At 56.1% G+C, this 17,892-nt stretch overlaps 12 protein-coding genes across 12 annotated transcripts; 9 read left to right on the top strand and 3 right to left on the bottom strand.

Moving 5' to 3' along the window:
• Window positions 1-397: 397 nt before the first annotated feature.
• Window positions 398-1,585, top strand: PHYSODRAFT_354030 (hypothetical protein; the record flags this gene model as incomplete). Its single annotated transcript, XM_009522011.1, has 2 exons — window positions 398-462; window positions 524-1,585. A coding segment is annotated over exon 2 (1,050 nt), but the record flags the coding sequence as incomplete, so codon positions are not given.
• A 564-nt stretch (window positions 1,586-2,149) lies between these two features.
• On the bottom strand, window positions 2,150-2,677 carry PHYSODRAFT_311697 (hypothetical protein; the record flags this gene model as incomplete). The annotated part of the gene is made up of 3 exons (XM_009522010.1): window positions 2,150-2,425; window positions 2,496-2,553; window positions 2,634-2,677. 3 exons carry the CDS (start codon window positions 2,675-2,677, stop codon window positions 2,150-2,152), a joined length of 378 nt encoding a protein of 125 aa, XP_009520305.1.
• A 370-nt stretch (window positions 2,678-3,047) lies between these two features.
• Window positions 3,048-3,634, top strand: PHYSODRAFT_486531 (hypothetical protein; the record flags this gene model as incomplete). The annotated part of the gene is made up of 2 exons (XM_009522009.1): window positions 3,048-3,367; window positions 3,466-3,634. The coding sequence occupies 2 exons, from the start codon at window positions 3,048-3,050 to the stop codon at window positions 3,632-3,634; spliced, it is 489 nt and encodes a 162-aa protein (XP_009520304.1).
• A 506-nt stretch (window positions 3,635-4,140) lies between these two features.
• On the top strand, window positions 4,141-4,998 carry PHYSODRAFT_296877 (hypothetical protein; the record flags this gene model as incomplete). The annotated part of the gene is made up of 1 exon (XM_009522008.1): window positions 4,141-4,998. One exon carries the CDS (start codon window positions 4,141-4,143, stop codon window positions 4,996-4,998), a length of 858 nt encoding a protein of 285 aa, XP_009520303.1.
• Window positions 4,999-5,312: 314 nt separating this feature from the next.
• On the top strand, window positions 5,313-6,129 carry PHYSODRAFT_296876 (hypothetical protein; the record flags this gene model as incomplete). The annotated part of the gene is made up of 3 exons (XM_009522007.1): window positions 5,313-5,438; window positions 5,561-5,897; window positions 5,921-6,129. The coding sequence occupies 3 exons, from the start codon at window positions 5,313-5,315 to the stop codon at window positions 6,127-6,129; spliced, it is 672 nt and encodes a 223-aa protein (XP_009520302.1).
• Window positions 6,130-6,686: 557 nt separating this feature from the next.
• On the top strand, window positions 6,687-7,314 carry PHYSODRAFT_256916 (hypothetical protein; the record flags this gene model as incomplete). The annotated part of the gene is made up of 2 exons (XM_009522006.1): window positions 6,687-6,716; window positions 6,772-7,314. 2 exons carry the CDS (start codon window positions 6,687-6,689, stop codon window positions 7,312-7,314), a joined length of 573 nt encoding a protein of 190 aa, XP_009520301.1.
• A 2,385-nt stretch (window positions 7,315-9,699) lies between these two features.
• On the top strand, window positions 9,700-10,380 carry PHYSODRAFT_354029 (hypothetical protein). Its single transcript, XM_009522005.1, has one exon. The coding sequence runs from the start codon at window positions 9,736-9,738 to the stop codon at window positions 10,234-10,236; it is 501 nt and encodes a 166-aa protein (XP_009520300.1). The 5' UTR covers window positions 9,700-9,735; the 3' UTR covers window positions 10,237-10,380.
• Window positions 10,381-10,677: 297 nt separating this feature from the next.
• On the top strand, window positions 10,678-11,246 carry PHYSODRAFT_487436 (hypothetical protein; the record flags this gene model as incomplete). Its single annotated transcript, XM_009522004.1, has 4 exons — window positions 10,678-10,753; window positions 10,812-10,921; window positions 10,991-11,062; window positions 11,142-11,246. 4 exons carry the CDS (start codon window positions 10,678-10,680, stop codon window positions 11,244-11,246), a joined length of 363 nt encoding a protein of 120 aa, XP_009520299.1.
• A 923-nt stretch (window positions 11,247-12,169) lies between these two features.
• On the bottom strand, window positions 12,170-12,488 carry PHYSODRAFT_285019 (hypothetical protein). The gene has a single exon (XM_009522003.1). It carries the CDS (start codon window positions 12,475-12,477, stop codon window positions 12,241-12,243), a length of 237 nt encoding a protein of 78 aa, XP_009520298.1. The 5' UTR covers window positions 12,478-12,488; the 3' UTR covers window positions 12,170-12,240.
• Window positions 12,489-13,728: 1,240 nt separating this feature from the next.
• Window positions 13,729-15,456, top strand: PHYSODRAFT_478851 (hypothetical protein; the record flags this gene model as incomplete). The annotated part of the gene is made up of 3 exons (XM_009522002.1): window positions 13,729-14,014; window positions 14,084-14,481; window positions 14,569-15,456. The coding sequence occupies 3 exons, from the start codon at window positions 13,729-13,731 to the stop codon at window positions 15,454-15,456; spliced, it is 1,572 nt and encodes a 523-aa protein (XP_009520297.1).
• Window positions 15,457-15,650: 194 nt separating this feature from the next.
• On the top strand, window positions 15,651-16,678 carry PHYSODRAFT_354028 (hypothetical protein; the record flags this gene model as incomplete). Its single annotated transcript, XM_009522001.1, has 3 exons — window positions 15,651-15,789; window positions 15,870-16,175; window positions 16,287-16,678. Coding segments are annotated over exons 1-3 (801 nt in total), but the record flags the coding sequence as incomplete, so codon positions are not given.
• A 526-nt stretch (window positions 16,679-17,204) lies between these two features.
• Window positions 17,205-17,876, bottom strand: PHYSODRAFT_326053 (hypothetical protein; the record flags this gene model as incomplete). The annotated part of the gene is made up of 1 exon (XM_009522000.1): window positions 17,205-17,876. A coding segment is annotated over one exon (672 nt), but the record flags the coding sequence as incomplete, so codon positions are not given.
• Between the last annotated feature and the right edge of the window lie 16 nt (window positions 17,877-17,892).

The following is a 17,892-nucleotide window of genomic DNA, read 5'->3' as shown; positions in this document are numbered from 1 at the left end:
ACTTGTGTGCATCGATTAAGCTCCGACACGAAGACCGCTATGTTTCCAGGGCTATTTAAGGTTTTTATGCGAGCTTGATGCAGTTAGGCTTGTCTTACGCGGAAAATCGTGGAATGGCTGGAGCAAACGCGTCATTCCCACAATAACCTCAAAGTCTAAGCTACAGACTACTATTGAATGCTACCCAATTCCGTCGCGATAAACCAACGAGTAACGCGTACGTTTAGACAGAATCGCAGCAAAGCACAATAGTACTATCTTATTTTTTCTAGTATTTTGTTTCAGCTCTTACTATTACCTTAGAAATAGTACTATAAAATAGTAGTGTACACTACTATTCCTTAATGCCGGAGAAGCCTGGGTGCAACAGCCGCCACAGCTTGTTTTCCCTCGCGTACCTATCCGAGCGCCAGCGTTCCTGAGCTCGCCTTCTTTCCGCCCCCCGCAGCTGCCCCCCACCACGTACGTACGTGTCGTCCTGCTCGCAGCAGGCCTCGCGCTAACTCGTTGTCGTCCGCCGCAGCTCGAGATCCAAATGGCTTCGCAGCAGCAGCAGCCGCCGCAGTTCGAGTCCGCCGCCGCCGCGGACGCCGACGCAAGTAGCGCGGCCATGACGTCCGTCGCCTCCTCCGTCGCGACGTCCGCGGCCACGTCAGCGCCGCTTTCGAGCGGCCGCCCGCCGCTGCAGGACTCCTCGGCGCTCGAGATCGCCTACAGCACCATCTCCCCCAAGGTGGAGCAACCGCAGTACCCCATGCACATCAAGCTCAACCTGATCGACCAGAACCCGCTCGCCTCGAGCCTCTCGACCAACGGCGACTCGACGTCCTGCGAGAGCCCGTACCCCATGACCCCCATGACCCCGGGCGGCTACTCGTCCAGCGGCGGCGACCTGAGCAAGAAGCAGCGCCACAACCTGCGCGAGCAGCGCCGCATCCTGCGCATCAGCAACCAGTTCGACATCCTGCGCAACAAGCTCGAGGCGGCCGGCTACTCGTCCTCCAAGAAGGACAAGTACAGCGTGCTGCAGGCGACGCTCGAGTACATCTCCAACCTCGAGCGCAACCAGATCGGCGGCGTGGCCCCGCACCCGCAGATGCCGCACCACATGCAAGTGCCGCGGCACCTGCCCTCCCCATGCAGCGACGCCGGTGGGCGGCTGTCCATCACGGCGCCATCGCCCAGCCACGTGGACAGCAAGGGCCAAGTCTTCATGATCGACAGCATGCCGTCGCCCGTGCCGGCCTTGTCCATACCGGGGATGCAGCCTCAGACCTCGTATCCGCTGGACATGGACAACATGTACGGCAGCGCGGCCAATGGCTCCTCGAACGCTGGCGTGAGCGAGATCGAGGGGTCGGCGGCCTCCTATCGCGACGTGTTCGCCAACAGCAGCATGCCTAGTCTTCTAGCGAAGCTGGACGGCACCATCGTCGAGGCCAACGCGCTGTTCCTGGAGCTCTGCTGCAAAAACATCGACGAGCTTCGCCTTCACAGCCTCTACACCATGTGCACCGCCATGGACGCCCCCAAGATGTACACCCTCGTGAGCAAGATCCTCTCATGCGAGATGGCGTCCGCACAGAGCAAGATGATGTGGCACTTCTCGAGCACAGGCGACCGAAAGGTATGGAATGCGCTGCACAGCTTGAGCACCGGTTGTTCGCGCTGTGAGATCTCACCTTGTGTGTTAACGCTTTATGCAGGTGTTTGTATCAGTGTCAATGATCCACGATAGCCTCCACCGACCCGCCAATCTGCACTGCAGTCTGCTGCCGCTGTCATGAACCCCGCACGGGTGCCAGGCTAGGTCGACTTCCGCGGGTTTGGACGAGTTGCCCTGGTAACAGGAGACGCCCCATACTTCGCGCCGACTTGCAACAGGCTGCTGGCCACAAGGGTGGCAGTGGATTTTGATGGCTTGTGGCCATTTTGTAAATGCAGCCAGCCTTGTTGCCAGCGGCAGCAGGTGGGACCGAGCTAGTGAGGCGGAGACGAGCGCATTGCTCCTGTGCTCCCCCGCCTCTGCATGTTTAGGCTTTATCTTTTGCATGAGCTGTACCATACGAAGCCTCGCCGCGACGATTGTGGCGGTGGGGCTGTCAGGAGAGAGAGCAACGACAACCAGCATAAAAAGCATACATGGACGCTATTTATCATCACAACGGTCTTGCTCTTGCTTGTGCATCGGCGGCGAATCCCTTTGACCGAACCAGGCGCGCATCTTGCGACCGCAGTCCTCGCAGGCGTACCAGGGCTGGGCAGTAGAGCTCCCAGCAGCGTCGTCAGCCGCAATGGCTGGTGACTGCTTCGGCGTCTCGAACAGATTCGTGGTGGCTCTCCAGACCCCAGCGACCGCAAACGTGCCGGCGCAGGCGAGCAGCCAGCGGCGTTGTCCGAGGTCGTGCCGCGGCAGCTTGGAGCGCTGTAACACCGTAACCAGAGCAGTGTCAGTGGACGAATCGAGAACGCTGCGAGGCGTCAGCTCCACGAACCTCGTTGAGGAAATAGGCGCCCACGCCCAGCAGAGTCGCGGACCCTGTGAGGCGACAGCTACACACAGACAGGAGCAGCACATGAGTGAGAGGAAAGACACCAGGTGTATTAGCCGCGTGGGTGTGCGTGCGCCTTACCCGAGGCAGTCGTCCATCTCGGGCTCGTCCGAGACGCTCGCCATCACGCCGATCAATAGTTTTGATCGATTGTCGCAGTCGAAAATTTAGTTTAGATGAAATATCACAATACGCGAGATGGCTACATATTGGTTGAGGACTTCAACTCGAAGTGCGCTTTTGCTTCTTGTGGAGGCTCTCATTTGAGCAATCTAAAAACCTGTAGATACATGGTAGCGCACTCACGTACGTGAACACTCGATCACTTGATTACTGTGCGAGTCAAAACACAAGTGCGCATCGATTTCAGCCGGAGTGTTTTCTTCTTGTGATATATTTTTAGTGGTGGGCTTCGAGCTTGTCTGCCTTGCCAGTGCGGTAGCTGAAGTTGAGAGACGAGGACCCCACCTGCATTGACCATAGCGCAAAGACGCAATGTGGACGTCCATCACGCAGGAGCAGATCAACCAAGCGGCCCTCGAGGCCTTCTTGCCGGTAGTGCTGCTGCTCAACTACACGCTCCTGATGTACCTCGCGGTGTTCTACTGGAAGCGCCGACGAGAGCGACGCGTGATGCTACTGTTGTTTGTCGGAACGCTGGGCACTGTCGCTATCATTCCCTTCGCGCGACCGGATCACGACTTCGTGGAAGCCGTCAACGACATCTCGGAGGCTTGCTGCGTGTTGACCTTCTTACTGCAGATCACCATCATCGGCTACGACCTGAACAAACGCTTCAAAATTCGCTCCGTCATGTTTCTCACTTACGCGGCTGAGGTGCTGATCCTGGCCGACCTTGTATCGATCTTGCTCTCGTGCGTGGTGGTGTTCAATCGCAAGGTCATGTCGGAAGACAAGGGGCAAGAGATTTCAAACGTCGCGGAGAACCTGAACCTCGCATTCATCTTCATTTTCCGCTTCTACTACATCGGCATCTCGCGCGGATGGATGAGCATTTGGAAGACGCGCAAAGTCGAAGTGTGCTACTACCTGCTCTTCGCCACCCACGAAATGCCGTTTAATTTGATATCTGCCGCTAGTGGGCTCAATTGGGAGTTTGCTCAGGCGATCTGGCATCGCACCACTCTCACGGCGTGCCTACTTATTACGGCGCGAACCAAGATCAAACGGTTATCAGCCGCTAATGGTACGAACACAGCTACCCACGTCAGCTCGGCTAACAGCGGGAGGGAGAAGTGGAAAGCCGACACGAAGGGCTCGGGGGGGACAAGCTTGCGACGCATTTTCGACGGTAAGATCTCGCCTCGTTTAGACTTTCTCGTTCGAAAGTCAGGGAAATCAGGAGGGCGCCGAAGTTCGGGGCCGCACACGTGCACTGTGGCCCCTATGAAGCAGCTCAACGACTTGTAAGAATCTTCTCGATCACTATTGAAGCCACCCGACTTCCAACCTTATCCACGACTGCCTCGTGGTCTGGTTTTAATAGTCCGAAAATAAAATTATTTCGGTTCCCTCATTTTGTGCCTCTCACATTCGAACAAGGTCTTTAGTTCGCACGCTGTTCATCATGGTTGTCACTCAAGACGACATTAATCTGGTGAGCAAGGTATTATGCCTCCCGTGCGCGTTGCTGATCAACTTCGGACTCTTCCAGTTCCTGTTCATCGTCTTCCAGAAACGACATAAGGAGCCCAGTATCCGGATGCTCCTCGGGGTCGCGTTCATCAGCTTTGCTAGTCTTGTTCCTGGTGCCCATCCCAACCACGAGCTGGTCCGCGATCTCAACGACGTCTCCGATGTCTGCTCCGTCCTGAGCTTCCTCCTCCAGATCACCGTTCTCACGCGTGACGTTAACAAGAAATTCAAGATCCCGACCATGGTGAGGCTTGCTCGCAGTGCCCAGCTTCTGGTGATGCTAAGCTTCCTGGTGCTTCTCCTCAACTTTGTCGATATTGCCTCGTCTTCATTCGACCTGGAAACGATTGAGCTGCTGGACGTCGTTACGGAATATATCTCGCTGGTCTTCGTCGTCTGCTTCCGATTTTACTTTTTGGCCATGGCCCGAGGTCCTGCCAAGGTTTGGAAATCGCAAAAGCTCGAGGTGTTCTTCTACGTGTTGCTGGCGACTCATGCAGTGCCATTTACAATTCTCAGTCACGCTACGGGCTTGGACTGGCACCACGTTCAAGGACTTTGGATGCGCTGCACGATTGTCCTCTGCCTTTCATCCACGATACACGCGAGACTGTCCAGTGCGAGCTCCAAAGGAAGCCAAACTACGTCCCACAGCAAGGTGAGGAGGGACAACAGTCTGAAGCCTGGTCCTTCGAACGCGCAGTTGGGCCCAAGCACGAAATTGTCATCGATCCACCCAAGTCCACCATCGCTGTGGCTTTCGGCGCGGCGACAGTTGCGTCGGCTATAGTTTTCCTGCACCACTATACCAACACTTCTGTAGCTACTTTCGCTCAACAGCCTAAAAACTAAACTAACAACTTAACTCCCACCTGCGGCAACTACGTCTTATTGAATTCGAAGTAGAATACGCCAATCTATTTGCTAGAAAACTTACTTTGTCTGCTGCCGCTACAACGATGCAGTCGTGTTTCCTTTTATCCATTCCATCCACGACAACCTCGCACTCTGAGACCAGCAGCTACTTAGAATGAATATATATAGCCTTGAGCACAGCCGAGCGCAAATATATCGTCACTTTGAAACGAACCAAGCGAAGCAACCATGGCCACCCAGGCAGGGATTTACTTCGCAAGTCAAATTTTCTGTCTCCCATGCGAGCTCCTGCTCAACTTCGGTCTTTTCCAGTTCCTAATCTTCCTTTTTCACGAGCGACGCCAAGAAGCGACCGTGCGCGTATTGCTGGCCGTTGCTTTCGTCAGCTTTGCCTAGGAGCGCACCCAAATCACCAGCTCGCGCGCAACCTAAACGACATTTCCGACGTTTGTTCCGTGCTGACCTTCCTGCTGCAGATCGTCATTCTCACCAACGACGTCAACAAGAAGTTCAAGATCGCGGCGATTTCGAGGCTTTCTAAAGCGGCACAAGTTCTTGTGGCGCTGAGCTGCTTTGTGCTTGTGATAAATGTTATTGATGTGGCTGCCCCCGAGCTCGGCTTGGCGACTGCTGAGCTTGTGGACGTCATCATTCAGCACATTTCACTCGCTTTCGTGGTGGGCTTCCGGTTCTACTTTTTGGTCGCGGCTCGTGGCCTGGCCAAGGTCTGGCGTTCCCAGAAACTCGAGATCGGCTTTTATTTGCTACTTGCAACGCATGCGGTCCCATTCCACGCTCTCAATCTAGCTACGGGTCTGGACTGGCACCACGTGCAGGGACTCTGGATGCGCGTCACGATCGTACTTTGCCTTTCGTCCACGATCCGCGCGAAGCTTTCCAGCCGCAGCTCCAAACGGAGCCAAAGCGTCTTTCAGAGCAAAGGGAAGGACATTCTTCTGGCTGGCCCATCGAGCCCATCAGCAAACCTATTAAAGGCACCATCAAGGAGAACAGCGATGAGGATCACTCCATCGTGTCAGGGTGAAGACATTTAGGTCGACCGTAATACGAAAACCGAAGAGATTCGTAAATTGCTTTAGTTGTGTGTTTCTTTGCTGCATGTGTTTTGAGTAACTTGATATCCTTCCACTTCTGCTTCTTCAGATCCATGAAAGTTCGTTGTCATTGCCAAGCACCGAATCAAAAATAAGGTCGGACTTGCCCTAACTTTTGATGGGTGATATTTATGAGCTGTTACTTTAGCACTATTCGGCTGTTGCCCACCTACAGCCCCTGCTCACCTGTCATGAGTGCTGTTGCTTTCTGTTTAACCTGCTACTTTCTTCATGGATTTCTCCTGAGATGTGTGGATTACACTCCCCAGACCCCAGCAATAAATCTTACTCCGAGTTGTGGGGGCAGGCCCATTCGCAGGCACCTCGCAGACACCTCGCAGTCTGAGCTTGGAAAACTATATTTATACCCACGCTAAAATTGCTCGCAGCGCAAATGCAAGCCACGAGGACGGGACGCACACCGCTTCCAGTCTATCATTCTCAAACGAACGTGGCCTGTTTTCAAACGAACTTGGCCTGTCAAGTCATGGCGGTCGCGCAGGAAAACATCCAGCTCGTGAGTCACGTCTTCTGCCTCCCATGCTCGCTACTGGTCAACTTCGGACTTCCAGTATCTACTTTTCGTGTTCTACAAGAGACGTCAGGAGCGGCTTGTGCAGTTGTTGCTCGGGGTCGCGCTCATCAGCTTTGCGAGTCTTGTGCCCGGCGCTCACCCGAACCATGAACTTGTGAGCGATCTCTTCGACATTTCCGACGTCTGCTCCGTGCTGAGCTTCCTGCTGCAGATTACCGTCATCACTGGAGACGTGAACAAGATATTCAAGATCCCAGCAATAGCAAGACTCTCGCGCGTGACTCAGTTATTCGTGGTGGTGAACTTCGCTGTGCTCTTCACGAACGTGCTAGATATTGTCGTACCTGACTTGAACGTCGACGCCATCGAGTTGGTGGATGTCGTCACTGAGTACATATCCCTGGCGTTCGTAATGGGATTTCGCTTCTACTTTCTAGCCATGGCCCGAGGCCCCGCTAAAGTGTGGCAGAACCAAAAGCTGGAGGTGTTTTTCTATCTGTTGCTTGCGACCCACGCGGTTCCGTTCGCAATTCTCAGCAAGGCCACGGGTCTCGACTGGCACCTCGTCCAAGGACTTTGAATGCGCTGCACGATTGCTCTTTGTCTTTCGTCCACAATCCATGCAAGGCTTTCCAGTAGGAGCTCGAGCGTGAGCCATAAAATGTCGCAAACCAAAGTAAGGGACCGAAACGTTGGCGATGGTCCGTCGGCCAGAAATCTGATCACGTCCGGGACGAGTAGCGGGTTGTCATCCATTCATCCAGTTCCGTCGTCAAGGTGGAGCTCCGTTCGTCGGCAGTTAACCAAAGCCAAGTCACGACTCTTATTGGATTAAACCGCGCAGCTCCAGCTTCAGCGAAAGCAAATATCGACGACTTTGGTGAGGTTTTCCTGGCACAATTAGCAGCCCTCTCCTCGCACATCCAAGAGCTGAAGGAATTTCAGTTTTCAGCGGCTTTTTATCTGGTAGGCATCGCAGTTAGCGCTACACAGCTTCAGCTTGGGCGGATATAGCTCGAGTGATCTCGTTAAGAGTGCCTCGTCCTACGGGTAGATACATATGTGCAGGACGACATCGTAAATATCATTAAGCTAATTTATTGAGAACTCTCGACTCCCAGAACTGTTCATCACTGAACTAGGAAACTTGTCACCAATACTTTGATTCCTGTGAGCGGAACTGGTACAGTACCAAGGTTTTGCATTTGAGAACAAAAGTATCGCCTCCTAATGGGCTACAACTGCACTGAACTACATATTTAGCACTGCATTCCACCGCCTTCGAGGTGCAATCACTTCAAGGTCTTCACAGTAGTTCAGTGTTGCAATTCGCAGCACGCTCGAGCGAGCCGCATCGTGTAACGAGCCGGGCTCGTTGGCTCGGTGAGCCCTCGTGCTGCCCCGTTTTCGCTAGCAAGGGCGGACCGACGACTCGGTGCCTGTCACAGGCATTGGAGTGGGGATCTGCTGGCTGCGCGTGCGCGGAGCAGCAGCAGGACTCGCACTAGCGGCACCCTATACAGTTGTGTTCGCAGGCGAGCTCGTGATGAAATGCTAGGTTCGCACGCGGCCAAAGCATTCGAAGACGGTGGCTGTATATAGGACTAAAGCCGCTGTTGAAGAGAGTGTAGTAGAATCCTGGTTCTCCAGGTCAGCATGCCCGTTGACCATTGCGGCAGCCTGGCAGCAGGTGGCCAGGCTCTGACTCAGAGCCTCAGACACGTCCAACCCACTTGATTCATCCATGCAAGTACGCAGCAGACCAGCGAGGGATACTGTCCATCTGCGGACAAGACGTTACCGGTATTGCCATCGGGGCTTCGGTTTTAGGCTTTCACACATTAATCACACATGAAACTTCAACGTGTGCATGCAGTCGGCAGCAGGACGGGATCCACAAACGCTGCTGGACCCATGTCGTCCCCTGAGTAACGATTGCCACCTACACTGTAATGTGGTCTCTGGGCTCCGAGCCACAGCCCTCTCGTTAGGCAACGACGCGATGTGGTCTTGCAAAGAGCACAGCCCGCTGTGTCCTACATCGCTGTGCGCTGTCGCCACCCCAGCTCGCCCGATTGCCTCACGGTGCGACTCGAGTCGATCTCTGCGAAGCCATCCTCGCGCTGTCGTACTGTCCTCCTTCGCCCTGAAAGCCGGCGCTGGGCAAAGCCTCCGTGCGCCTCTCGGGGCGTGTTTAACGCGATGGCTAAAAGGGGCTGCGCAGTTCAAGTTGTGGAGTCAGCATGGGAGTGCCCGGCTTGCGCATGTGGGGGCTGGAGACCGAGAACGCTTTGGACGGAGGCGATTGTTGAAGTGCGTCGGATTTAGCAGCGCAAAGAACTCCTGCCCAACGGCCGGAAACGGCACGGCGCCTTTATTTAGCGCCGCAGAACGCGTGCCGACGCCGCCCGGAGCGCGCGAGCGCCCGACAGCCCCATCGCCGCCGGACTGCAGCCCGGAAGCGGTCAAGCTCGCGCGGCTAGCGTGGCGTATTATCGGTTTCGCGCTCAAAGTCAAAAAGTCGAATCCTGAAGCAGGAGCGGGCTCAAAAAATAGAACCTGGACCCGTCCCACCTCGAGCTAGTCGCGCCATGCATGACACGAGCCAGCATGCTGCCGCCGCCACCTGCAGCGAGTTCTTCTCGCGCCGCACGCTCGCCGACGCGTGTGCCGCGTGGATTCGTAAGGGTGTGTGGCGCCGCAAACTCGCCGCCATCCTGCGACCTTAGTCCTCCATGCGGGCAGCTTGTCTCCGCGTTGCGAGCGTTAGGCCGGTCCGGTACTGGCGTGCGTGGCAGCGCAGTGCCGGGCCAGTGACGCACGTGGACCGGATCTCCAGCAAGTCGCCCCCCTTGTCGCGTGCCAGCCAATGCTGCTGGTGCAACAAGGGTTAAACGCCAGACGATCGGTCGCGATGTCGCCGGCCGATCGATCGAGTCTCCGCCTGGTCATTTCGGAATTCGCCGCCACTTGCTCACACCCCGCTCCACCTTATTCCACCATGCTGCCACCCAACTCCCCCACCAACTCCGCCGTCGCCCTGAGCGAGGTGCGCTGCTCGGTTGTGGACACCCGCAAGGTGGCGGGCCACACGGACTACGCCATCCGTGTGCAGACCGACCGCTTCGGCGGCGAGGACCTCGTGTACCGCCGCTTCTCGGCCTTCCTGCAGCTGCAGCAACTGGCGCGCCGCCACTTCCAGGAGCACGCCGTGTGCTGCGGCGGTGACAAGAGCTGCCTGCTCGCGTCCTGCCTCGAGCGCGTGTTCGTGGACACCGAGTTCCCCGTCATGCAGGGCCGCTTCCTCGGCAAGAACTCCAATCGCGTTGTGCGCGAGCGCGTGCTCTTTCTCAATGCGTTCCTGCTCGAGCTGGAGGAGGCGCTCTGCAAGTGCCCGCCCGTGGTCATGAAGCGCTGCGAGAACCAGGGCTGCAAGATCACCAAGCTGCTCAAGAGCTTCTACGGCTGCCTCGACGTCTCGAGCAACGACGACGTCATGTAAACGGGCTCCATCGCTGTTGCCCGTGCATCTGTCACCCTACCGACGTCCATCCAACACTTATCTGTGTGCGTGTTACCGACGCAAGTCCAAGCGACGACTAAACTGCGCCCCTACTGAGATTGGTCAGCTTTTCGATCCTTGATGCCCTCGCAGCAGATCCTCCGATAGAAGGAGGAGCTCCGACAAAGCTGCGAGGTGTTGGGTGAGCTAGCCACATTCCTTACTTATTAGGTCGATCAACTCGAGAGCGAGTGTAGATTATCAGCCAGCACATGCACCTCAAGCATGTAGATATTTAACAATTCATCAGCACTATATTTTCATTCACTAACAACAACTTCTCGTTCAATCCGTCTCAGTCCTGCATTTAGCATTAAGGGCTCGATCAAACCGTCGCGCCAAGGATTTTGTCGTGAAAAAGCGTTTGGAGAACGCTGCGAGATGGAGCTGGTGACGAAGGTTCGCGACGCAGAGCATTGGGCACAAGTGCTGGAGAGCAGCGAGAAGAAGCTCGTCGGTACGGCTGTCCTATTCGTAAAGGCCGGAGAGTTCGGCTACTAAGGTCGTCCTGCCAGTTGTCGATGTGCACAAGGATTGGTGTGGCCCATGCAAGATCGTGGAGCCGACATACAAGCGCTTGGCGACAGACATCGACCACGCGGAGCGCCGGCTCATGTTCACTACAGTAGGACATCTCTTTTTGCCACTATATGTTGTGCTGTGGCACTCACTCGCCGTCTCTCACCTATCATAGCTGAACGTCGGTCTCCACATTGACGGCATCGAGGACACGGGGAGCTGCAAGCCGCGATTCCTGTTTTTCAAGGTTTGCTCGTGGTCACGTCGAATGCCAGGTAGCCATACCTCCAGGTGACTAACGTATGAGTTGGCTTTTGGTCTTGCAGGATCGCAAGCACATTGCAGATGTGGAAGGTGCAAATGCACCGCAACTGGAGCTGCTAGTCAAGCAGCACCTACCACCGCTCGGAAATGACGACGAAGAGGCCTGAGTCTACAGTATGAAGTCGTCGGTAATGCCAACACGAATCTGCACTCGTTTTCCTATTGTATTCATGATTTGTGATGCAGTGTAAACTAGAGCAGTAGTAGATCGGAAAGGCTGTTTCTTGGTGTTTGGGAAGAATATCGCGCGGCTGAAGCAAAACGTGGCTGCGAACGCACGGGTTAGACCAGAGCCGTTACCTGAAATTGTCCAAAGAACTAGGCACCAGTGGACCGATTGCCGGCGGCAATTTGCCGAAGCAAACTATGTTGAAGGATCACTAGAGGATGGCGGAAAGACAAATCCAGCATCTTCTTGGCGACCGATTCGGCACCGCTTGCACGCATCCCTGCATACATGTTAGTCGCCGACGAGTTTACTACTTGATAGGATTGCTGCCAAACCTGTACGAGAAGTTCTGTAACTCAAAGAAAACGTAGGTTAGCGCTGCTTAAAAAACTCAAAAACAAATTATCAAAATAAATAAATACGTGGTTGCCTAAAGCGGAAGATGCGGTGTTAGTAAAGTCAGGCAAAACACAGGTTGGTAACGATGCAGTATACCACAATTGGTGCATTTCCAGTCTCCCTAGACAACAGCAACATCTTGTCAAGTTATATCCATTGGAATTTTTCGCAAAAGTAACTCTGAAACCAGGTTACCGGCCACCAATCCATGTGTGGAGCAACTTTCTTGGACGAGAGTGACACCTTCAGCTATCAATTACACCACGGAGTATTAGTATCTTCGCATACCCGGCGTCGTCGTCGTTGTTGTTGTTGAACAAGATGAATCATTACCATTTGTATGAGCTCGCTTGTGTCGGAGGTTTGGCGAGGATAAAACGTTGGTGTCTGAGCTGACAGAGCAAAATTCTGGGTGTGGGCCAGCATGTCTGATGGTTTGCTTCTCAAAGACGGAGACAGCCCAACGGCAGGTTGCGCTTCCTTCTCTTCATGCGTCTCGAGGCCCCTAAGACCGCAACAAACGTACGTTAGTGTCAGCTTAAAATCTGGCAAGCTATGTGAACGACGACTGACTGTTGGTGTGGTCCGGATGGGATGAAAAACGGTAGGCCGTAGTACTTCTTGAACGTTCGTCTCGGTTGTTCCACGTCCTCCCCGGTCTTCATGAACTCAACGAGATTCTCACCGAATCCAGGCAGGTTTCGCTTGCTCGCTTCAGCGTAAGATATCTTCTTGGCAGGCTCAGCGGCTTGTGCTTTCCAGTTAAACATCTCCTCCTCCAGCGCAGACAGCTCCTCCGGCGTCACGCTCCAAATTGTGCGGCCAAACTGTAAAGGGCCCTCCTCGAGACTTCTTGGGAAAAGCTGCGACAGCGCTCCTTTGTCCGCATCCCCGCGCTCCGTAGTATAATTCCCCACGGCTTGGTCAGCGCCAGCATCCACCGATTGGTTCATCTGTATCTTTATCATCCGCGAGGTGGTGGGGACCAAATGCTTCTGCTGCTGTTTGGGCGAAGGCTCCACGACAGCTGAAGACGGCGGCTTGATGCTCGCCTTGTCGCTCGACGCAGTAGTAGTGTCTGCACCAGTCCCGTTCGCGATCTCCACCCCAAAGTCCCTAGACCAGGTCTGACTCCGAGGTGCAGCGGGCTTAGGTGCCGGCGGCGGTGCCAACGCCTTTCTCAGCCGCGAGTTGTCGTCTGCGTCCGGCGGGGAGAGCGGCGGTAGTGGCGGAAATACGCGCGACGACAACGGTGGAGGGCGGGGCCCCGATGTCGGTCGTGCGAAGCTCTGCACGTTCTCCTTGTCGGACGCCATGGCGGTGGTCGTGGCGATCTCCTTGCTGCTGCAGGGCTGGAGGAAAGTGCTGCTCGTGTTTGCGGAGTGAATGTCAAGCTTCAACGTATCTTCGCTAAGTACGACTGCATAGAAACGTCACAATGGTACAGTGTACCATAGCGAATGGCGCCGATATTGGCCACACACAACTCCCTTTTGTCAATGCGTCCGCTGCGCCAAGTTGGCGCGCGCGTGCGGCTGCTACGTGCGCCCCGGGCGACGCCCCGCCTCGCTGCGCCGCTGTTCACCACTACAGACGCCCCCTCCACCCACTTGACCCCGAAAATCTCCACGAATGTGCGGTTCCTGCACGCAGAGCAACTGGAGGCGGAGATGTCGGAGCCAGCGCCGGTAGCGCCACCTTCACCTGCGTCTGCTTCCCTGGAGACGCCCGCGACGGAACAGGCCAAAGTAGACACGAATACCAACGATGTTCTCTTCAAACGCATCAGGGACCCAGCCTCGTCGTACCACGCAGCGCTACAGGCGTTCAATCGTCTACGGTCTCGTGGTCTGAAGCTCGACGAGGGGATGTATCTATCGCTGCTGTACAAGGCGTCACGAGAGGGGCGCTACGAGCGCGTGTGGGACGGATACAAGGAGTTCCTGGAGGACGAGAAACGAGGAGAGGTGTTATTGCCTCCCAGAGCTGCCACCACGTGGCTAAGACTGACTCAAGCCAGGATGCAGATGCACCGCTTCGTGCTCTGGGCGATGCTGGATACGCAGCGGGAGCAGGCGATGAATCCGTTTTACCAGACCGAAGTCGTCGGCAAGCACAATTTGCTGGGCATCCACGAGTCGGACCCGTTCAATTTCCTGCTGCGGATGGAGTGCACGGCCAAGGCGATGGGCGAGCAGGAACAGGGACTGCGACAGCGCGTGGAGACGCTGCTCAACTCCATAGACCACCTCGGACTACACTCAAGCTACTCGTCCACGCACTCGCTCTTCAGACTTATTTTTCATCGTCCGGAGATTTTCTTGGAGGGCGAGGAAGACGTGGCTGTCGACAAAGATTCTGGATACGCGGCCGAAGCAATGGGGAGATTGATTATTGAGTACATGGAGCGATTTCCCACTGCTCTGGGGCTGGATCCGAAGCGACTTTCGATCGCTGTGAGCGCTGCTGCAGCTGCAAACCAGCATCATGCAGCAAAGCTGCTGCTCGAGTACGGGGCCAAACATCACGTACCGATTGACGCGGGTTCGTTTGCTCACACTGTCGAGTGTGCTCCTGACGACGATAGCCGCTTGAAGGTCGCGGATTTGTACATGAATGCCAAGGAGAACGAGCTCGTATACACCACGCAGGACACGGAGAGCAGCATCATCAATTACCTTTTGCTTCACGCCGTGTGGGATGGTAACTTTAAGCATATGATGGAGCTCCTACACGAAATGCAGCTGTACAACAACAAGATGAGCAACAGGACGGTGCGTGAACTCTTCAAAAGCATCGCGCAATACCGGGCCGAAAGCCGGCAATCTGCGTCCGAGCACAGCGGAAACTATGCTGGCAAGAAACTGGCCGAGTGCCCAACAATTATGGAGCTGCTCGAAAGGTTTCCGGACGCCATTCCACGCACGGTGCACTCGTTCTCTCAGGGAATTCTCCAGAGCTTGTACGCTGGAGACCTGGACGTAGCGCTCGATCTCATGCGCGCAGCTCTGTGGGCCAAGGGTGTCAAGTTGCGACCAGAGATTTACTCGCAGCTTCTTTATCCTCTGCTCGCAGGAGGAAAGCGAGGAGGAGACGAATCGAGCGGCGCCAGCGTGTTTGACCGCTTGGAGGTGGAGCGGTGCTTTGACAAGCAGTACCCGAGGCAGCGAACGTATCTGAACTCCCTGATCGTGAATATTTGCCAGACCAACGACGACCTGTCCACGATGCTCGTGTGTTTGGATCGCTGGCAGGGGCAAGGGCACCCGCCAATGAGCCGGCGAGTGATGAAGCGCGTGTTCGAGGTGATCTCGAAGCAGATTCAGCAGCTCCAGCAGGAGAGTGACGAGGTCACGCCCGGCACGGCTTTCATCGTGGACGGGATGCAGCTTTCGTACTTGGCGTTCCTGCTGCGGTATCGCAAGATCGTGACGTGGGACGCCTGGACAATAGAGCGCGCCATTGTCCGCGCCCGCACTAGCGGTCTGCAGGCGGATGTGGTGGCGTTGCTGGCGGAGGCCGACTCGCGAAATCTCGTGCTGAACAGCGCTGCCTACGTCGTGTCGCTTTGCGTGCTGGAAGAGGTCGGCGAGCCGTCTGCCGTTGTGGCTTACGCGGAGAGGATGAAGGCGAGCGGCGCGTGGGAGAAGGCCGTGAGCAAGGACCCGGAGGTGCTGGAGGTCTTGAACCGCGCGTCGGCCAGACTACAGGAGGAGGAAGACGCGTCCACAACAGACTGCGAGCAGTAGATAGCTCCGACCAATAGACCAGTCCGGCCCGCGGCTGGGCCAGCAAGCAATCAGAGCCCCCATGTGGTTGTCCTTCGGCGCTTATCTCTTTCGTCAAAAAATTACTGCGATCCCTCCACTTCAAGTAGCTCAGCTCATCCCACGCCCGAGCGTCTCCGCTATCAGGCGTCAGTCGCCGTTTGGACCCGTGGAGCAGACATCGAGCACTTCTCGCTCGCAGTGGACGCGATGGCCGAGCTGAACTACGCTCTCATGCGCCAAGCCGTGCAGATGGAAGAGGCCAAGCGCGCGCGGCAGCGGGAGCACGTCAAGAACAACTACCACCGGAAGCAGGTAGGCGGAGTGAGGGTATCCATCTCCTCGTCTCGGTATCTGCTTGCTGTTAACGCGGCGCGTGCTCTTGGGTTTGCCAGAACGTGATTAAGGCGCTCCGCCAGGAGATGCAGGGGCTGGAGCATGAGTACTCGCGCACGCTCCAGCACAAGCAGCAGCTGCTGCAGTGGCGCGAGGTCGCGGAGGCTCTGGGCTGTGACGAGAGCCGCAAGCACTCGGACGACCTCGTGGAGCAGTACATGCAGCTGTCCATCAAGAAGGAGCGACTGCACCAAGAGAACCAAGAGCTGGCGCTCATGGCGGCGCAGCACACCAAGCTGCACCTCAGGGCGGAGAACGTGCTGGCCTCGGACGGCCTCCCGCTGCTCAAACCGCCCGCGACGTCGGTAGGTACATGCATGCCTGCTTCTGGCGGCCAGGGTGGTCCTGCCTGAGGCCCGTGGGATACCGATGAGGATGGGGTCACTCACTCGATCGATGTTTGACCCCCTACGTAGTTAAACAGCATGGCCTTCCAGCCGATGACGGTTGCCGAGTGCCACCAAGTTGCCATCGAAGCGTACCAAGAGATCCGCGCGTTCCTGGAGAGCAACAACTACCTGACCAGCGGCCACGAGCTGTTTGGGTGGTCGGAGCAGCGACGCGAGGCACCGGACCACGTCAAGTTCACACTCAAGAAGCAGTTCATGGGCACTACCCCGGCCGAAATGTCGGCTCGCGCTTGGCGAGTGGTGTCGTCACCGCAAGGCCTCGCAGGCCTCTATTCGTCAGCGATGCGTGTGTCGCTCAAGACGCTCCAGCAGGTTGACGACCACAACGTGATCATGTACCGCGTGCTCCGGCCCGCTCGCACCAAGAAGATGGTTCGATCTCTGTTCCTAGTCTCTCACTTCCGCTTGGATAGCGGCGGCTACATGATCCTGTTCCGGTCTGTCAATCGCAACCGGCTGCGTTCCCGGTGCTTTGACGACATGCTCGAGAGTGCGTGGGATGAGGGCAAGCAAGACGAAGACGAGTGGCTGGACATGTTCACGTGGTGCGTGGTTTTGCCTGCAAGATGGGTGCTAGCGTTGGAGAGTCTGACTGAATTGTATTCTGTATAACTTTCATTTTCGTTGCAGGACGATTTTCCAGGATGTGCCTGAAAATGAGAATGCGGTCATGTTCAGCTACGGTGGAGTCGTGTACAGCACGGAAGCGGTCGGGGCCCACGTGTGGATGCTGGAGATTTTGATGCTTGCCATCCAGTGGGAGACCAAGGTCGTGGGCCCCACGTTCAAGCTGTGCGACTGACGCGACCATGGAGGAAAGGAAATACAACTGCGCAAGTGTCGTTGAATTGATTAATGAAGATTTGAAGAAAGACGTGCAGTCTAGCATGGTACAGTAGTGTGGAGGTGTAGTGCAGTGTTGCCTTAGTGCCTCGCAGCGAGCCGCTCGAATCCACCGAGCACCGCGTCCACGTCCTCGTGCTCGGCGCATAGCTCCTCGATCTCTGCCGGCGTGAACGCTTGCGGCGACAACTCGAATGCGTCACCCAGTCGACGAACCTGAGACTCGTCCAGCTTGGCGACGCAGTAGTACTCGATCATTTGCTGGATCTGCGCGCAGCCCATGTAGCCCAGCAGCAGCTTCTTGTTCACACGACCAGGACGCACAAGCGCCGGGTCGAGCTTCTCCGGGTGGTTGGTCGTCATGATGACGATGCGACCGGGGCAGTCGATGACGCCGTCCAGCACGTTGAGCAGCCCCGACAGGTTGAGTTTGTCGTTGCGCATGTTGTACTTCTTCTCGTCCTCGAGGCAGGCCTTGATCATCGAGGACACGAGCTTGTCGTCTTCGGACTGCTGCTGAGGCTTGTCGCCGGTGCCAGCGCTCTTGCTCTCCGCGGCGTCGCTCGCACGCGCCTTCACGATAGAAGACGCGCAGTCGATGTCCTCCATGACGAACACGACGTCCTCGAAGTCCATCTCGACCGGCGAGTCCAGACCCTGTACGGCGAACTTCATGTCGAAGAGCGCGTCGAGCAGCTGCTGGTTGGTCTTGATCTTGCCGAGCGAGATCGTGACGACGTGGCGCTTGGTGTACTGCGCGATGGCCTTG

The sequence above is a fragment of the Phytophthora sojae genome, assembly GCF_000149755.1.
Source record: "Phytophthora sojae unplaced genomic scaffold PHYSOscaffold_2, whole genome shotgun sequence".
NCBI classification, from domain to species: Eukaryota; Oomycota; class Peronosporomycetes; order Peronosporales; family Peronosporaceae; genus Phytophthora; species Phytophthora sojae.
Note: the sequence above shows the minus strand (reverse complement) of the source record. Positions and strands in the feature narration are given on the sequence as shown.